Raw genomic sequence first — 17,101 nt, forward strand, 5'->3', positions numbered from 1 at the left:
AAAAAAATTACAACGGTATTACAGTAGAAGAAAACCAGTGTCGTAGACGATCCACATTTCTTTCGGTGCATGAAAATAGTCCAACAGCGTGGCAGGGGTTTGTAGCAGGACCAACGTTTCCAGTAGCAAGAGGCGTACCATCAAACTTGCAAACATCAATAAGAAGGGGAAAAACTCCAAAAATGTGGCATTTCTTGCTTAAAAATTCGGCCTTTTGTTCTCCTCGGACATATATGTAATCAGCGGCATACAACAACTTGGTTTCAAGTATTTCATTTAGTTTGGACAATTCTACATCTCCATAAGTTTTTATTTCATGTTATATATTACAAAGTTATGTATAAAAAGAGCCAACTTTATTCAGTAAATATTTCAACTGTGTAATCAGGCTGTCATCTGGACAAGGAATTCCGAATAAGTTCCAATTAAATCTGCCAATTTCGATGATCTTCTTTGTAAATTCATTATATTTGTAATACGTGCTGCCATCTAGAAAGTATAAATGTCCATCTATATATTTAAATACCGATTTAACGGTGGTCGGTACTCCAGGGAATATGTCCTTTATAAGTCCTCTGCTAATGACTAGGTCTATTATGTCGTCATATTCAATGAATGATGTATTGTCATACCATATATATGTCTTTCCTGTATGAGTCTGAAATACAACGTTTATCTCGGCATGGGGTGGTAATATAAACAGAGGTATATCTCTTGAAATAGTTATGCTGGGAAATGAGACTGAGTACATAGTATTATTTGATGTAACAATTAAGTTACCAGCCGTATTCTGAAACACATACGAAATATTTCTTATTTGTTTAGGTAAATAAGTACTCAAATGTTCGGGATTATTCGGTACCATGTGACCATTTAGATCATTCTTCCATACAAATCCGTCATGTATTATATACATATGATGGTTCTTAAACTGAGGATCATATGCCAGAAAGAGAATATTAGGATATTCAATAGCACAAAAAGGCGGTGCAGTTTTCGTTGTTTGGTGAGGTATAATCTCGGTTGGTATAGGACGGGGTCTTGTAGTATGCACCCTCGATTTATGCGATCGAGTTGATGTACTAGCCTGTGTAGGAATATAAGATGTACTTTTTCGCGGTGTTGCCTGGGTTGATGCACTAGTTTGCTGCGTAGTAATATATGTACTTTTGCGTCCGTACAAAGCCTCCATACCGTTAATATCATCCTGAGTAATAGTGAGTAATTTATGTGAATACCAGGGATACATTACAGCATTCTTATCGTTACTATGCGATAAACCTAAACTGTGACCAATTTCGTGAAGAATAACCATAAAGAGATTGGCAGAATCATAATCTGTATCGTTCACATTATAACTCCATTTTTCATCCAAGTCTACATGTATTTCTACGCAAGTATCATTAATGAGGGCAAAATATGCATGTGCTAATTTTCCACCACGACCATCAAACTGCTGTCCACACTCTCGGTTACCCATACAGTTGGAGCGAAAATAATGCTTTCCTTTAACGGCTGTTATAGTGATATCTGGTGTCGGAACAGGAAGAGTTACTCTGCTAAAATGCAAATTTGAAACATCTTCCCACATTTTAAAGGCTCGTTCAACTATTTGAATTATATGGTGCGCTCGATCAGCCTGAGGAAAATACCATCGTAGATTATGTTTATACCATTTTCCAGTAAGAGAGTAATCGTTTTCACCAGTTTGGCATCGAGGTTTTTGCATTAATGCTATGGTATCATCGTTTAATGTACCATCAACATATAAATTATATCGTTCTTGGAAATGTAGGAGCGTTGTATTGAAATCTGCTATAGAACCATTTTCTATATACCCATACTGATGAAAAAACCTCATAGCATCGTCTTCGGAAAAGGCGTCGGTTGCTGCTATAAAACACAGGAGTAGCATACACAGGAAAAACACCTCCATCATTGTTTACATACAAAAATAGACTAACCTATATTTGTGTAAGCATCAATTTATATATAATCCCATAAAACATATGATAGAGTGCCAAAGTGGCCTTATACATAACATGTTGTTAAAACAGACGTCATAACGTAATTTGTCATTCAAAATCCTGTAATTTGAGGTGCTACATGATAAGATTCTACATATAATGCGAATAATATAAGATAGAGGGTCAAAGAGGCGTTATACGTGACATGTTGTTAAAACAGACATCACAACGTAATTTGTCATTCAAAATCCTGTAATTTGAGGTGTCATACGATGAGATTCACCATACAATGCTAATAATAAACGATAATGTGTCAAAAGGGCGTTATACATGACATGGCGTTAAAACAGACACCACAACGTAATTCATCATTCAAAATCCTTTAATTTGATGGGTCACACATTGATTTCTGATTATCCATTCCAAAGATACATGGTACATTGCCATAACGGCCTAAGGGATAACTTGGTTGAACTGTAAATGCTTATTTATTGTTATTGACGTTAAAACAAAGCCATTAGCATAGAAAAATCTCTTATCGCAGTTTGATCTCTAGCAAATCCTAATTCGCTCAATTTTGCACCAAGTGCTCCGTGCAAAATATCATTAGAAAGGTATTTTCATGTATATTAAGAAAATCACTGACCAAGTGTGTTACGGTCATTATTTATGACTAAAAACGATAAATTCTCACTACTCTCATACTAATACACATTATATCTATATAAAATTTATCTGGAAATATGGAGGTCTGGATGCTGTCAAATGTGCTCACGAAGAGGAAGAAGAGGAAGCATTCGAAATGCATCAACGCATTCTTCGTATATCCTAGGCCGAACGTCACCAACATAAAATGAATGTTTTAAAAAAAATATCATATTTGTACAAAACTAATAATCAAAGACTTGGAATTATTTTTATATAAATATTTTAAATAAAAATATGTTTAAACAAAGTGTTTGTTACCAGCACCGGATGTAGTCAGATGATAACATGTAACCACAGATATTAGTATTATAAACTGTTATCAGTATTCGTTAACCGCAAAAATTATGTTTTTCCAGGTTTTGGTTGTATTTAATAAAAATAAAAGACAACATATTCTCTTAAAGCTAAACTTAACAAAGTATCTGGACAAATAGCACAATATGCGTTAAAGGCTTCAACTGGGCCATACAAAGAGTCTTTGACACACAAATTTTTCTTAATGAAAGTTGAAATGTTTATATAGTATTCGCGAAATTGTACACTCTTCAACAGCACCACTTTATGGGATATTATGCTCTGGTCCGCTTCTTTACATTCTGGAGAATATAGCACCACAGTGGGCAATCCTTTCCAAAAAAAAAAAAATGTATTGCTATGCGGTGGATTAAAAGGTAGATCCTTAAACTACATCTGAACTATTGATCCAACTGTTGTGTTTGCTATCCAGTCCTAGCCATTTAACATACATCTTGGTGCCTTTTCGTCTAAGTACTTTTTCAACCAAGTAAATGTCGGGATTTTTCGTTTTCTGCAATTCTTCTTCGTAAAACCCACCGCTAATCGGCGCACCTTGCATGTCTTCTAGCAAATACGTTATAGGATTTGTTATCTTCACTTGTACAATTCTAAATAATTCTGTAGTCCAATTGGGTGTGTAGGCCTTTTCAAAGAAATGTTTTGCCTTTGATACACGTACAATATCACCAACTTTAAATTTTCGCGGGCCGGCAATCTTTAAGTAACTATAACTTTTGTGTAAAATAACTTTTTCGTTGGATTTGTTGACCTGAGATGGTTTGAATCCCGTTTTACTGTGCTTCGTATTGTTGTATTCCTCGGTGATTATCGGTAGGACATCCAGCCATTTGTATGATCCATGTAAACTGAAATATTTGTACAACTTTGCTTTCAACGTTCTAATAACTCTTTCACAAGTGGCAGCCTTTTTAATCGTGTAGGTGCTGTAATGATTAATTTCGTGTTTTTTCATTAAATTTTGAAATTTTTTGTTGTAAAATTCGGTCCCCTGATCGGATTGTAGGTTCTTCGGCACTCGTCGAGTATGGGCGAGAGTATCCGAAAATGTCCGAGTAATTTCCTCACCGGTTTTAGTCTTTAGAGGGCGTGTCCAAACAAACTTTGAAAAACAATCAATGACAACTAGTATTAGTTTGTAATTTTTATTCTGGTGCGCATAAGGACGCATTTCAGCCAAATCCATCTGCCACAAGTCATCGAGTCCTTTGATTATTGTTCGGCGACGAGGATAGTTTTTGCGTGCATGTTTATGCAATTCGTTCACCACCTGTTCTTTAGACATTCTTATATACGACTTTCAATTGCTTTTAGGCGAGTATCTATATTCATCGAATGAAGATTGTCTACTACACCCTGTAATGCCGCGTTCATTTTTTTTATTTCATTTTTCGTCGTCATCTCGAATGCCGCAAGCGCCTCAACTTCTTCGTGTATATCAGTAGTTTTCTGCTGCACCAACTTATTTACATTATTCTCCGTATCCTTTTTTAGTGTATTCATATCATCTTTGATTATTTTCTGTAACTTTTGCTCGAGAATGGGAATTGTAGTTTTATGAAGCTCTTTTCTTACTTCATTAAGGCCGATGGTTAAATCCTGTATATCATTAGTTTTTTGCTGCAACAACTTATTTACATTATTCTCCGTATCCTTTTTTACTGTATTCAAATCATCTTTGATTATTTTTTGCAACTTTTGCTCGAGAAGTGGGACTGTGGTTTTATGAAGCTCTTTTCTTACTTCATTAAGGCCGATGGCTAAATTATGTATATCATCAGTTTTTTGCCCCAATATCACACCATGTGCTTGAATTAATGGCAGGTGTACGTTACGCAACTCTATTATTTGTGTATCAACGTATTTTTTCGTTGCAGCATCACCATTTTCCGATGGGTCCTTAACATTACAAATTTTTACATGTTCGGCATTAATATTACCGTCAGAAGTATGTGGAAATGTAACTCGCATCACCTTTTGGGCGCTACCACCACCACCACGAGAATGATGACCGAATTTGTCGACGCTCATAATGGAAATGATGCTGTCATTCCCAGTTACTCTATTATATTAGCTTCTTTTAGTTCATTGATGATAGCCACGATTTCGTTGTCGTGAGATGTGTTGCCGGCGTCTTTTGAAGCCACCAAGAGTTTCAGCCGATCAACTAACTCATTGACGTCATCCCAATAAATATACTCTAAGGGTGCAGCGTTGTATGTTAAACGAGAGTCATCCAACCCCGTTCCTGTGACCGTAGATGAAGATGCTGACCGAGCTGTTTTCGTTCTGGGTTCAAGTTCTTTTTGTGATCGAGTTGCATGCTTTTTCATTGTTGTCTCAGATGGTTTGAATAGAGGTTTAATAATTGCATGGTATTTTTCTCCGCTGGAACCTTTAAGACGTCCTAAGGCATCCAGATGAATTTCTGTGTTAATCAACAGTGTTTTATACTTTTGTAAATCGTCTTCATTATACTGTTCTGGGCTGGCATAAAATAACAGGTGGTATAGGCCTGGCGTACCACCTAACCTACGTTCTTCAAAATCACGTTCTTCAATTATTACTATGTCTCCATTGGGTTTGTCAAAGTTTATTCGACGTTTTCCCAATATCCATCCACTAATAGTATCATAAAATGGACCATAGTTTCTATCGATTTTGTCATCTTTTCTCAAATATTCTTTTATGTACTTGTGACTTAGTGGAGGATAGCGGTCGATAAATTCTTCTGTGGCATCCATCGGAATCTCGTTAGAACCGGAGAGTGGCTCTTGAATAATGTTTTAATCAGGTGTCGCTATATCGGGTGCATCAAGAAATACATCCTCCTCATCCTGCTCCTCCTTTTTCACCTCTTCTTTTTTAACTTGTCTTAACTTGTTATCGATAGCATGATGTAACGTTTTTGATGATTGAGCAATATCCTTGAGAGGTGTCGAGATTGGTTTAAAAAGTTTATTTAATGACTCATCTCGTTCAGTCTTGCCTAATTTCAATGCCAAATATTTCTTGCGAATTGCTCTAGCCAACTCGGCGACTTTCTTCTTGCGCATGGCAATGGCAACCGTATCATCTGACATTTTGTTGACGACTAAACAATTAGCTTACAATTTTATATATTTATCAAATCCTTTGCGGTATCGGCCATTGTTGAGGGCAAAATCTTTCATAATTACCAGCGTGCCATACCTGTCACGCCAACATTCTGAACACATTTTTTTAAATTGATCAAATGACACGTCTGGTGATACGTGTTCATCAAATATATGTTTTAAATTTATCTCGTCTTGCTTGAATAATACAATCATGTTACAATTGTCTCTTATTAGCTGCTTCGGTATTTTTGAATATGTTTGGCATAAATAGGCGGCATCGATATCTTTATGTCTGCACATGGAATAATACTCGCGAATCTTCTGCTGTCCATCACATGCAACATCGTCAAATAAGAACACGGAGTTTGGTTGAGCTTCGTTGGGATCAATAATTTCATCATTGTCTTTGAATGGAAAATACCCAACACCTTTAACTTGCGCTATTACATCTTGCAGTAGTTGGTATTTCGGTTGAAAGAGGGATTTCGAATAAACATAGACATTTTTGAATTTGGCGCCATTTGGATTACATAAAAGTGATAGCATGATGTTAGTTTTTCCACATCCGCTTGGACCACAAATAATGGCTCTGAATGAGTTTGGTAATAATTTTCCATGTTTACTGGTTGTCACTTTCTGGACAATGTCTAGATTATCAATTGGCAGCGTCTGCTCTTGTTGAACGACCTTCATCGTGTGACATGTGTAGTAAATAAGTACGGCAATATATTATAGATGTCGCCACTTGCATGTCATCAGTCCAATGTTGGTCTTCGAAGGAGGCGGTCTCTTGAACACTCTCATTAATAAACTGCCGATTGAGCTTCATATTCCTGGTGGTTATCAGTATTGTGGGTCTGGAACAAAACTAAAAAAACGTCTTGCACGCGGAGATCCAGGAATTAATCCATTAGACGCAGCTTGTAAACAGCACGATATCGCTTATTCGCATCATACATCTCTCGAAGAACGTCACAAGGCTGATAAAGAATTGGAAGATAGGGCTTGGGAGCGATTCAAGTCTAAGGACGCTAGTTTTGGTGAAAAAAGTGCTGCTTTAATTGTAACCGGTGGAATGAAAACCAAAAGAAAGTTGGGAATGGGATGTCCTCATCATCGTGGAAGAAAGGGACGTTATTCTTTCAATCGAGATGTTGTCTCAAAAATCGCAAAGTCCATGAAGAGAGGAGCATCGTTAAGAGATACTGCTTTGACGGCTGTACGAATAGCAAAATCGGTAATTAAAAGACTTGGTGGTCGCAAAGAAATTGATGTCCCACGAGTATTGCCACTAAAATCTGGAGGTTTCCTACCCCTCATACCTCTATTTGCCGGTCTTTCTGCTTTGGGGGCTTTAGCCGGTGGTGCAGCTGGGGTGGCGAAGACTGTGGTTGACGCAAAGAATGCTCAAAAGAAATTGGATGAAGACATACGTGGAACACAAGGCGATGGAACACATCGGATCAGGTCTGTACCTGCGTAAGAAACCCAGAGGTGGATTTGGCTTGTATTTGAAAAAAAACTTCCAATAAAGCTACCCAATCGTCCGCTGTACGACTTGGACATTGCACATTACGCAAAAACGCTTAACATACCACATTTTCGAGGAGTTTTCATGAATGACACTCTGCCTAGAGACGGTCCTCGACAGCGAGAATGTGCAATAGTTAACTTGGATGTGTCAACACATAACGGAACACATTGGGTAGCATATAGAAAGACAAACGATGACGTAGAGTATTTCGATTCATTTGGTAATCTGAAGCCGACCAAAGAACTTGTGAAATATTTGGGTGCACCTGCCAGAATTTTCTACAATAATCATCAGTATCAAACTTATAATCAAATCATTTGTGGACATTTATGCTTAAAGTTTTTATATAATGGAGCATATTAAAGGCATGGAACTGCTTATGAATCATATGTTTCACAAAAAACGTTTTGAAGAATTCAGTAAAGAAGAACTACAATTAATACCGCTAGATTATATTATACGAACTGTAGAACCTATAGAATTGTTATATATATGGCATAAGTTGCCGGGGGAATATCGAGGAGAATGGAACTTGCAGATACTACTTCCGTGCTTCGTACATTACAACAGGCCTTTTATGTAAACTTGCTGTGGAACAAATAAAAAATATGCGAACATAAAATTGATTTTTATTCAACTATATATATATATATATATATATATATATATATATATATATATATATATATATATATATATATATAACCTATTAATCTATTGGCATGAATCAGTCATCATGTCGCAGTTGTTGAGAGTAGTTAGTACCAATTATACATTTTCATTTCAACCTTTCACACCAATCGTGTTGGATCCGAACAAAGATTATGAAATAGCTCTTCGTGCCTTTCATTCCTACAACAGTATACCAAACCTTGAAAATAACAAGTTTTATTACTACAATGACAAAAACCAATTGACAAAATTTGATTTTCCCGATGGATGTTATGAAATTGTCGATATTGAAGAATACATACAAAAGAAACTGGGTGCTGACAATGAGCTTCGACCGGAAACGATATTTAGTCTAAAACCTAACCACAACACGTTACAGTGCCAAATATTCAGCAAATATAAGATTTCGTTTAAGCAACCAGATAGTCTTGGCACCATATTAGGATTTTCTCCGGCAATACTTACTCCCGGCAAAACATATTCTTCAGATCTACCTGTTAGGATTATTAAAGTATCTAGCATACGCTTTGAATGCAACATTAGTACCGGAGCCTTCGACGGTAACAGACCTGCTCACACGATCTACGAATTTGTCATACAATCGAACCCTGGGTACGCAATTGACGAAACTCCTCACAATTTGTTGTATTTACCAGTTGTGCCGCAGCGTGAACTTACCAATATCACCGTCTTGGCTCTCGATCAAGAAGGACGACCTGTGAACTTTAGAGGAGAAGAGAGCACATTGGTGTTGGAACTTAGATCACGAGGGAAATGGGATTAGTAATAAGACCATCTACTGCTCAAAGAACGTCATTAGTTGTGCAGCAGTCTAAGCGGCAACATCTTACGTTCGTAAACAAATTGTTTTTACAATCACTTGGTTTTAAACTACAAAAATGACAACAATGTATGGAAAACGAGCACATTCAGACAGCGTAGTAATGCCTCCAATATTTGATATTTATCGTAAGCCAATCTTTGATGAAGCGATTCGAAAGGCTGAATACCGAACTTATGCACCATTCATCAAATCATTCAACTGCAATGATATTGTTGAATTTAGCATTAATCAAGTTGACTCGTTTTTTGCAATGAGCGAAACCCTGTTATGCATTAAAGGATCACTGGAAATAACTGGAAATGGTGACGTCAAACTAGCAAATAATGTGGGTGCCTTCCTTTTCGATTCGTGTACGTACAGCGAAAGCGCAAGGGAGATGGAAACAGTGCGGGATCCTGGCATCGTAAGTGCTGTACGTGCCATGACATGTTATACTCAAGAAGATTCTAATTATATGGTTATGGCTGGATGGAATTACCCTAAGGACCCAATTCTTAACGATACTTCATTCAACATACAGATGCCTCTTAAGCACATTTTTAACATTTTCAACGATTATCCAATGATTACGTGTGGTCGTCAAACAATAAGACTAGTTCGAGCTCGAAACGACAACGATTGCATTGTCATTAAAGAAAAACAAAACGCTGACAAAACTCCAACTGTTACAACCGCTAAGATTAACATTACCAACATTGAACTCAGAGTGAAGCACATATTTCCCAATGACGAAATTAAATTGGAACTCATGAAATCCATTCAACAAGATCAGTCCATAGTTATTCCATTTAGAAAGTGGGAATTACACGAATTGCCTGCCATTACCAAAGGTGCTAGGCGTGAAGTTTGGGCTGTTAAAACTAGCACATCCGTTGAAAGACCACGTTATGTCATTGTTTTCTTTCAAACAGGTAAACGTAACACAATCACATCTGATTAATTATTTATATGGGAAATAAGCCACAATTAAAATGAAAAAAATAATTTTATTAACGTTTCGACGCCCAAATCGGGTGCCGTTGTCAAAATACAAAATATTACTAAAATAAACTAAAGTGTTGTTGCTAAGCAAAAAAATTCTTCTAATAATTTATTTAATCTCACTCATTTATATTGGCAATTCAGACATATATTATACATTTTAAAGTAGAAGACTTTAAAATGATATTGCCAATATTTATGAGTTGCGTTCCTGGGACGACTTACTGAAAGATAGTTCATTCGATTACATGAAATTAACCCCAACTCAAGAATATCCGTCATAAAAAATTATAGCATGTGATATGTCTTTAAAAAGACAACCAAATGCAACGACAGTAAAATTCTCGCGTTAGAGACTTCATAGTAAATCACAAGGGAAAACCAGGAAAAAACCTGTGATACTATCCCGACATCGTAAGTATTTGGTCTTACATTAATTTACTCTCAAAAAATAATACCAAATTCTGACTTGTAACATGTTTAAATTATAAATAATATTAATAATACTAGATATATAAGTAATACTAAAATATAAAATATGTACTAGCTCGATATTATTGACTTACTAATCTTGGTATTTTCTTTCTATTGACTTCCTCTTTCAGTATGGGTAACCACATCCTACTGCATTCTACCGAGAAATTTGCGACACAATTGGTTTCATTTAGCATAATTAGAGCCGCTTCTTTGATTTTTCTCTTTTTACTATCTGATTCTTTCAGGACTATACTTGAATCTCTCCACTGAACTCTATGTTCATTATCCCATGCGTGTTGACATATTTGAGATCTCTCAAATTCTCTATTTTTAATATAAGATTGATGTTCATTTATTCTAACGTCTAATGGTCTTGATGTCTCACCTAAATAAAATTGTTCGCATTCACAAGGTATTTTATAAATGCAATTCTTTGTTCTTTCTTGATCATTGTTAGGTTTAGTTTTAGATAGAATAGATCTCAATGTGTTTGTTGTTTTGAATGTTGTTGAAATGTTGAATTTATTTCCTATTGTTTTAAAAATAGAGAATTTGAGAGATCTCAAATATGTCAACACGCATGGGATAATGAACATAGAGTTCAGTGGAGAGATTCAAGTATAGTCCTGAAAGAATCAGATAGTAAAAAGAGAAAAATCAAAGAAGCGGCTCTAATTATGCTAAATGAAACCAATTGTGTCGCAAATTCCTCGGTAGAATGCAGTAGGATGTGGTTACCCATACTGAAAGAGGAAGTCAATAGAAAGAAAATACCAAGATTAGTAAGTCAATAATATCGAGCTAGTACATATTTTATATTTTAGTATTACTTATATATCTAGTATTATTAATATTATTTATAATTTAAACATGTTACAAGTCAGAATTTGGTATTATTTTTTGAGAGTAAATTAATGTAAGACCAAATACTTACGATGTCGGGATAGTATCACAGGTTTTTCCTGGTTTTCCCTTGTGATTTACTATGAAGTCTCTAACGCGAGAATTTTACTGTCGTTGCATTTGGTTGTCTTTTTAAAGACATATCACATGCTATAATTTTTTATGACGGATATTCTTGAGTTGGGGTTAATTTCATGTAATCGAATGAACTATCTTTCAGTAAGTCGTCCCAGGAACGCAACTCATAAATATTGGCAATATCATTTTAAAGTCTTCTACTTTAAAATGTATAATATATGTCTGAATTGCCAATATAAATGAGTGAGATTAAATAAATTATTAGAAGAATTTTTTTGCTTAGCAACAACACTTTAGTTTATTTTAGTAATATTTTGTATTTTGACAACGGCACCCGATTTGGGCGTCGAAACGTTAATAAAATTATTTTTTTCATTTTAATTGTGGCTTATTTCCCATATAAATAATTAATCATAAAAATGCCACAAGGAAATAGCTTCAGAAAAACAATCACATCTGATCCCACATTATTTGACAATGTCAGCATCCAAAGTATTAGGTTATCGTTAAATGGAGAATACTGGCCAAACGAGAGAATGCAGTTGGATTTTAGCAAAACTGACTACAACGAGGCCTATTTCAACTATACCGAATTTTACCCAAGCTACATACATTCCCAACACAAACGACCTCTACTTGATTTCTTAGCTTTTAAGAATCGTGCATTGTTCGTTATCGATTGCTCGAAACAAGAAGAAAGCATGAAAGCATCCACCGTTGACGTAAAACTCGATATTGAAGCGTCTACTGGCTTTCCCGCCAACACCAAGGCCTATTGTATTATTATTCACGACTGTGTAATGGAGTACTTCCCTCTCACCGAAATTGTAAAAAGTCTAACTTAGATGCATAAAGTGTCATTAGTACACGAGCAGTCATCATGAGAGTAGCATTCGTAGATATTCAGGGATTCGATGTGGACGGGTGGTTTGTTCCCAAAGAACTAACCATCGAAATAGGTTTTAAACGAAGCCATTACATATTTTTACCTCCGAAACCATTCAATGCGCTAAGTAATGAGGATAAGAAGACTGCATCATACGTGGAGAAAAAACTGCTTGGTATTCGGTATTCTGATGGAGATGTAGAATTGTCCAAACTAAATGAAATACTTGAAACCAAGTTGTTGTATGCCGCTGATTACATATATGTCCGAGGAGAACAAAAGGCCGAATTTTTAAGCAAGAAATGCCACATTTTTGGAGTTTTTCCCCTTCTTATTGATGTTTGCAAGTTTGATGGTACGCCTCTTGCTACTGGAAACGTTGGTCCTGCTACAAACCCCTGCCACGCTGTTGGACTATTTTCATGCACCGAAAGAAATGTGGATCGTATACGACACTGGTTTTCTTCTACTGTAATACCGTTGTAATTTTTTTCTATGTATAAATAAATAATTTAGAGATTTTTTTTGTTTTTATTTAAACACCTTATTTACTGATCAAGTCTTATATTACATGAAGATTGAAATTTTCTTTTTACAATTTCAAAAATAATTTTTAAAATTAAAATAAATACAGATGCTAATATTACACAAGACATTGCAAAGACATTGTCTATTTCACTTTTCATATTCTCGCTGTTGGTGTTGTTGCTGGCTCCCATGGTGTAGGCTGAATACGTCTTAACGGATATGTAGCTTGTGGTAGTTTTCTAAAGGCGTAAAGACCTTGCTGCTGCTCTTCAGACCTCCACGTTTGCCCCTCAATATGCAGACTATCGAATTGCCTATTAATTTGTTTTAAATCCTCATATGATTTAATATCTTTATTTAACAGGCTGAGTTTACTTTGAAATTCCATTACCCTATGTATGTACTCGATGGGATTCATACTAGTACTGATCATGTTCTGCGTGAAATGTCTCAATAAATTCCAACTTTGGAGCACACCTCCTGCGTCGAACGTCGTGTAAATGTCACATCATTCACGTTCAAATGTCACGTTATTTTACGTCACGTTATTTTACGTCACGTTATTTTACGTCACGTTATTTTACGTCACGATATTTTACGTCACGTTAGGCACTGTCATGTTCTGTTAGGCATTATACGGAAAAGAAGAAGAAGAATTGACAGTTAATATTGAACGTTGACAAAAGAAGAATTGACAGTTGGCTTCTGTGTCGCCACCGCTTTCATTTGACACCCCATACGTCAAAATCGGATCATTAGCAAAGAAGATATGCTGTAATGCCGTTTTGGCAATTGCGCTGCTCCGTTTTTTAAAGGATTCCGCAGCTCGTTACCCCCACGCGGCACGAACGTGATCACATGTTTACATTCTCACGGTTACGTTGTTCATTTCAGAGATAAGATTTCCATGTTTTGCAAAAAACATGACAAACAAGACCTTGTGGTTTTAAAAATATGCGATAACATTTACACAAATAACAACTGTGGCTACGTATTATCAGTTTCTTACATCCGGACTTTTAGCATTGTGGTTTGTCATATCTTTAGCGGTTTCCTGTTGTTGCAAGAATAGTTTCCTGACAAACATGAAAACAAGACCTTGTGGTTTTAAAAATATGCGATAACATTTACACAAATAACAACTGTGGTTACGTATTATCATCCGACTCCATCCGGCCTTTTAGCATTGTGGCTTGTCATATCTTTAGCGGTTTCCTGTTGTTGCAAAAATAACGTCTACATTCTTTCTTATCAACCATACGCATCCGGCATGTTAACAAACAACTTAAAATATTTTTGTAAATATTTCAAAATGTTTGATTTTTCGTAATTTTGTACAAATATTATATTTTCATCTCTATATATGATGATCGTATAGCATTTCACATTTTATACATGTTCAGAATGGCCCATTGTCATGCTTTTCATCCAAGAATGGCCCATTGTCATGTACTTCACCCCAGAATGGTCCATTGTCATGCTCTTCATCCCAGAATGGTCCATTGTCATGTACTTCACCCCAGAATGGTCCATTGTCATAATCTTCATCCCAGAATGGTCCATTGCCATGCTGATGATGATTATATTGCATTTTTATACATGTTAAGCATGGCCCATTGTTATGTACTTCACCCTAGAATGGCCCATTGTCATGATCTTCATCCCAGAATGGTCCATTGTCATGATGATGATTATACATGTTAAGCATGGCCCATTGTTATGTACTTCACCCTAGAATGGTCCATTGTCATGATCTTCATCCCAGAATGGTCCATTGTCATGATGATGATTATATTGCATTTTTATACATGTTAACAATGGGCCATTGTCATGATGATGATTATATAGCATTTTTATATACTTTCAGAATGGCCATTGTCATTGCCATGTTGCCTTTTCAAAATCAACAATCTTCTTACGATTCTCTGGTCATTGATGGTCTTTTACTTCTTCTCATGTTCAGAATGGGCCATTGTCATTGCCATGTTGCCTTTTCAAAATCAACAATCTTCTTACGATCCTCTGGTCATTGTTGATCTTTCACTTCTTCTCATGTTCAGAATGGTCCATCGATGCCAAGGACCCTGATGGCTCATCGTGAGCGAGAACCCGCATACCGATTCTGGCTCATCGTGAGCGAGAACCCGCATACCGATTCTGGATCATCGTGAGCGAGAATCCGCATACCGATTCTGGCTCACTTTTTTCCCACGGTGAGCGGGAATCCGCATACCGATTCTGGATCATCGTGAGCGAGAATCCGCATACCGATTCTGGCTCACTTTTTTCCCACGGTGAGCGAGAATCCGCCTTATTTATCTACTGGCCTTATTCATCTACTTTTAGGTACATTGTTAAAATATTTAATACGAACCTTTTCGCCAGCTGAAAGCCTCAGAGTCAATTCTTCTTTTACTTTCTTAAAGTATTCCACCTGTTTTGGAGTTCGATCAAATGAAATTGAAACAGCAGTCAATGATGGTTTGTTCTTGATTTTCTTCGCGTTTTTGATAGCAAAAATAACCGCAGATTCATTATTTAATGAATTTTTATAGGACGTTTCTTTTCAGGTGCAAATTTACTAAGTCTAAACGGTTTAAGGGTGTTAATGTTGATGTTGGGATTAACAACGCCGAGTAGTTCCGCAACTTTGTTTCTGTCAGTATTATTCTTGATATCCGAGGCTTCATTATGATCTGGTTCATCAAGGCCATATATTATTAGATTGCATTTACGCTTTTGGCAAACAAAGACGAGATTCGTTATAGAGAGATATATCGACAAATAAGATACGAGGTTAAGCGAGCAAAAGAGGACTGGATGGAACAAAGATGTCGTGAAATGGAAGAACTACAAAGAAAACATGACGAGTTTAATATACATAAAAACCTTAAAGAAATTACCTACACTCAGAGAAAAAGAACTCCTCACTTTATGAGAAACTCCAAAGGTAAAATAATTCTCGACTTAGATGAAAAAGAGGAAGAATGGACTAACTATATAAAAGAGCTCTTCCTGGATACGAGGCCACCACTTAACACCACAAAGTATACGAATACTGGTCCTAGTATTTTAAAAGCGGAAGTAGAGAAAGCCATCAAACAGAGCAAAAATGGGAAATCTCCAGGCCTTGACCAAATACCATCAGACTGGCTCAAACTTCTGGATGACGACAATGTCTCCCAACTAACAAACATTTATAACCATATATACGAGACTGGCATGATGCCACAGATATGGTTAGAGTCTACATTGATTCCACTCCCAAAAAAGCCTAATACATCATCATGTAAAGACTTTAGACTAATTAGTCTCATGAGCCACTCTCTCAAGCTACTTCTTAAGATAATTCTTAATAGAATCAAGCAGAAATGTGAAGAGACAATGGAAAACAAACAATTCGGTTTCAGAGAAGGACTGGGAACAAGGGAAGCTTTGTTCTCAATGTTAACATTACTTCAACGATCATGGGAAGTACAGAAACCAATTTACGTCTGCTTTATAGATTTTGAGAAGGCGTTTGATAGAGTTCAACATGATAGGTTGTTTGAATATCTAGAAATGATTGGAATAGATGATAAAGATCTGAGACTTTTACAACATCTATATTGGAATCAAGAAGCTTCTATTCTGGTAGACGGCAAAGAAACAGACAAAATTTGCATTCAAAAAGGTCTCAGACAGGGTTGTGTGTTATACAATGTGGAGTTCGAATCGGGGAGAAACTATTAACATCAGATATGCAGACGACACCGCGATCATGGCTGAAAATATCGAAGATCTTCAATTCCTTATAGATCGAGTCACTAGAGAATGCTCCAATAACGGACTTAACATAAATGCAACAAAGACAAAGTTACTTGTGGTTAGTAAACAAGACGTCGGCCCTATGCAACTAATTGTCAATGATGAATCAATAACAAAAGTTAACCATTTTAAATACCTAGGATGTTGGATAAACGAGACACTAAATCCGGATGAAGAAATTAAAACTCGTATAGAAATTGCAAGAGGAGCATTTATGAAACTTACATCTATTCTGAGCAACTCTCAGCTGAACTTACAACTAAGAATCAAGTTCCTAAAATGTTATGTGTATCCTGTATTACT

At 36.2% G+C, this 17,101-nt stretch overlaps 2 protein-coding genes across 2 annotated transcripts; one reads left to right on the forward strand and one right to left on the reverse strand.

Moving 5' to 3' along the window:
* Positions 1-334: 334 nt before the first annotated feature.
* On the reverse strand, positions 335-1,939 carry LOC126891247 (matrix metalloproteinase-18-like). Its single transcript, XM_050660428.1, has one exon. The coding sequence runs from the start codon at positions 1,937-1,939 to the stop codon at positions 335-337; it is 1,605 nt and encodes a 534-aa protein (XP_050516385.1).
* Positions 1,940-9,202: 7,263 nt separating this feature from the next.
* LOC126891249 (uncharacterized) lies at positions 9,203-12,422 on the forward strand. Its single transcript, XM_050660429.1, has 2 exons — positions 9,203-10,049; positions 12,007-12,422. Exons 1-2 carry the CDS (start codon positions 9,203-9,205, stop codon positions 12,420-12,422), a joined length of 1,263 nt encoding a protein of 420 aa, XP_050516386.1.
* The last annotated feature ends 4,679 nt before the right edge of the window (positions 12,423-17,101 follow it).

The sequence above is a fragment of the Diabrotica virgifera genome, chromosome 9 (genome assembly GCF_917563875.1).
Source record: "Diabrotica virgifera virgifera chromosome 9, PGI_DIABVI_V3a".
Lineage (NCBI taxonomy): Eukaryota > Metazoa > Arthropoda > Insecta > Coleoptera > Chrysomelidae > Diabrotica > Diabrotica virgifera.

Excerpts from the sequence above, each read along its gene's own strand:
- LOC126891247 (XM_050660428.1), bottom strand. The coding sequence starts at position 1,939 with ATGATGGAGGTGTTTTTCCTGTGTATGCTACTCCTGTGTTTTATAGCA.
- LOC126891249 (XM_050660429.1), top strand. The coding sequence starts at position 9,203 with ATGTATGGAAAACGAGCACATTCAGACAGCGTAGTAATGCCTCCAATA. Across the intron at positions 10,050-12,006 it reads CATTGTTTTCTTTCAAACAG|GAAATAGCTTCAGAAAAACA; the intron begins GTAAACGTAACA and ends AAATGCCACAAG.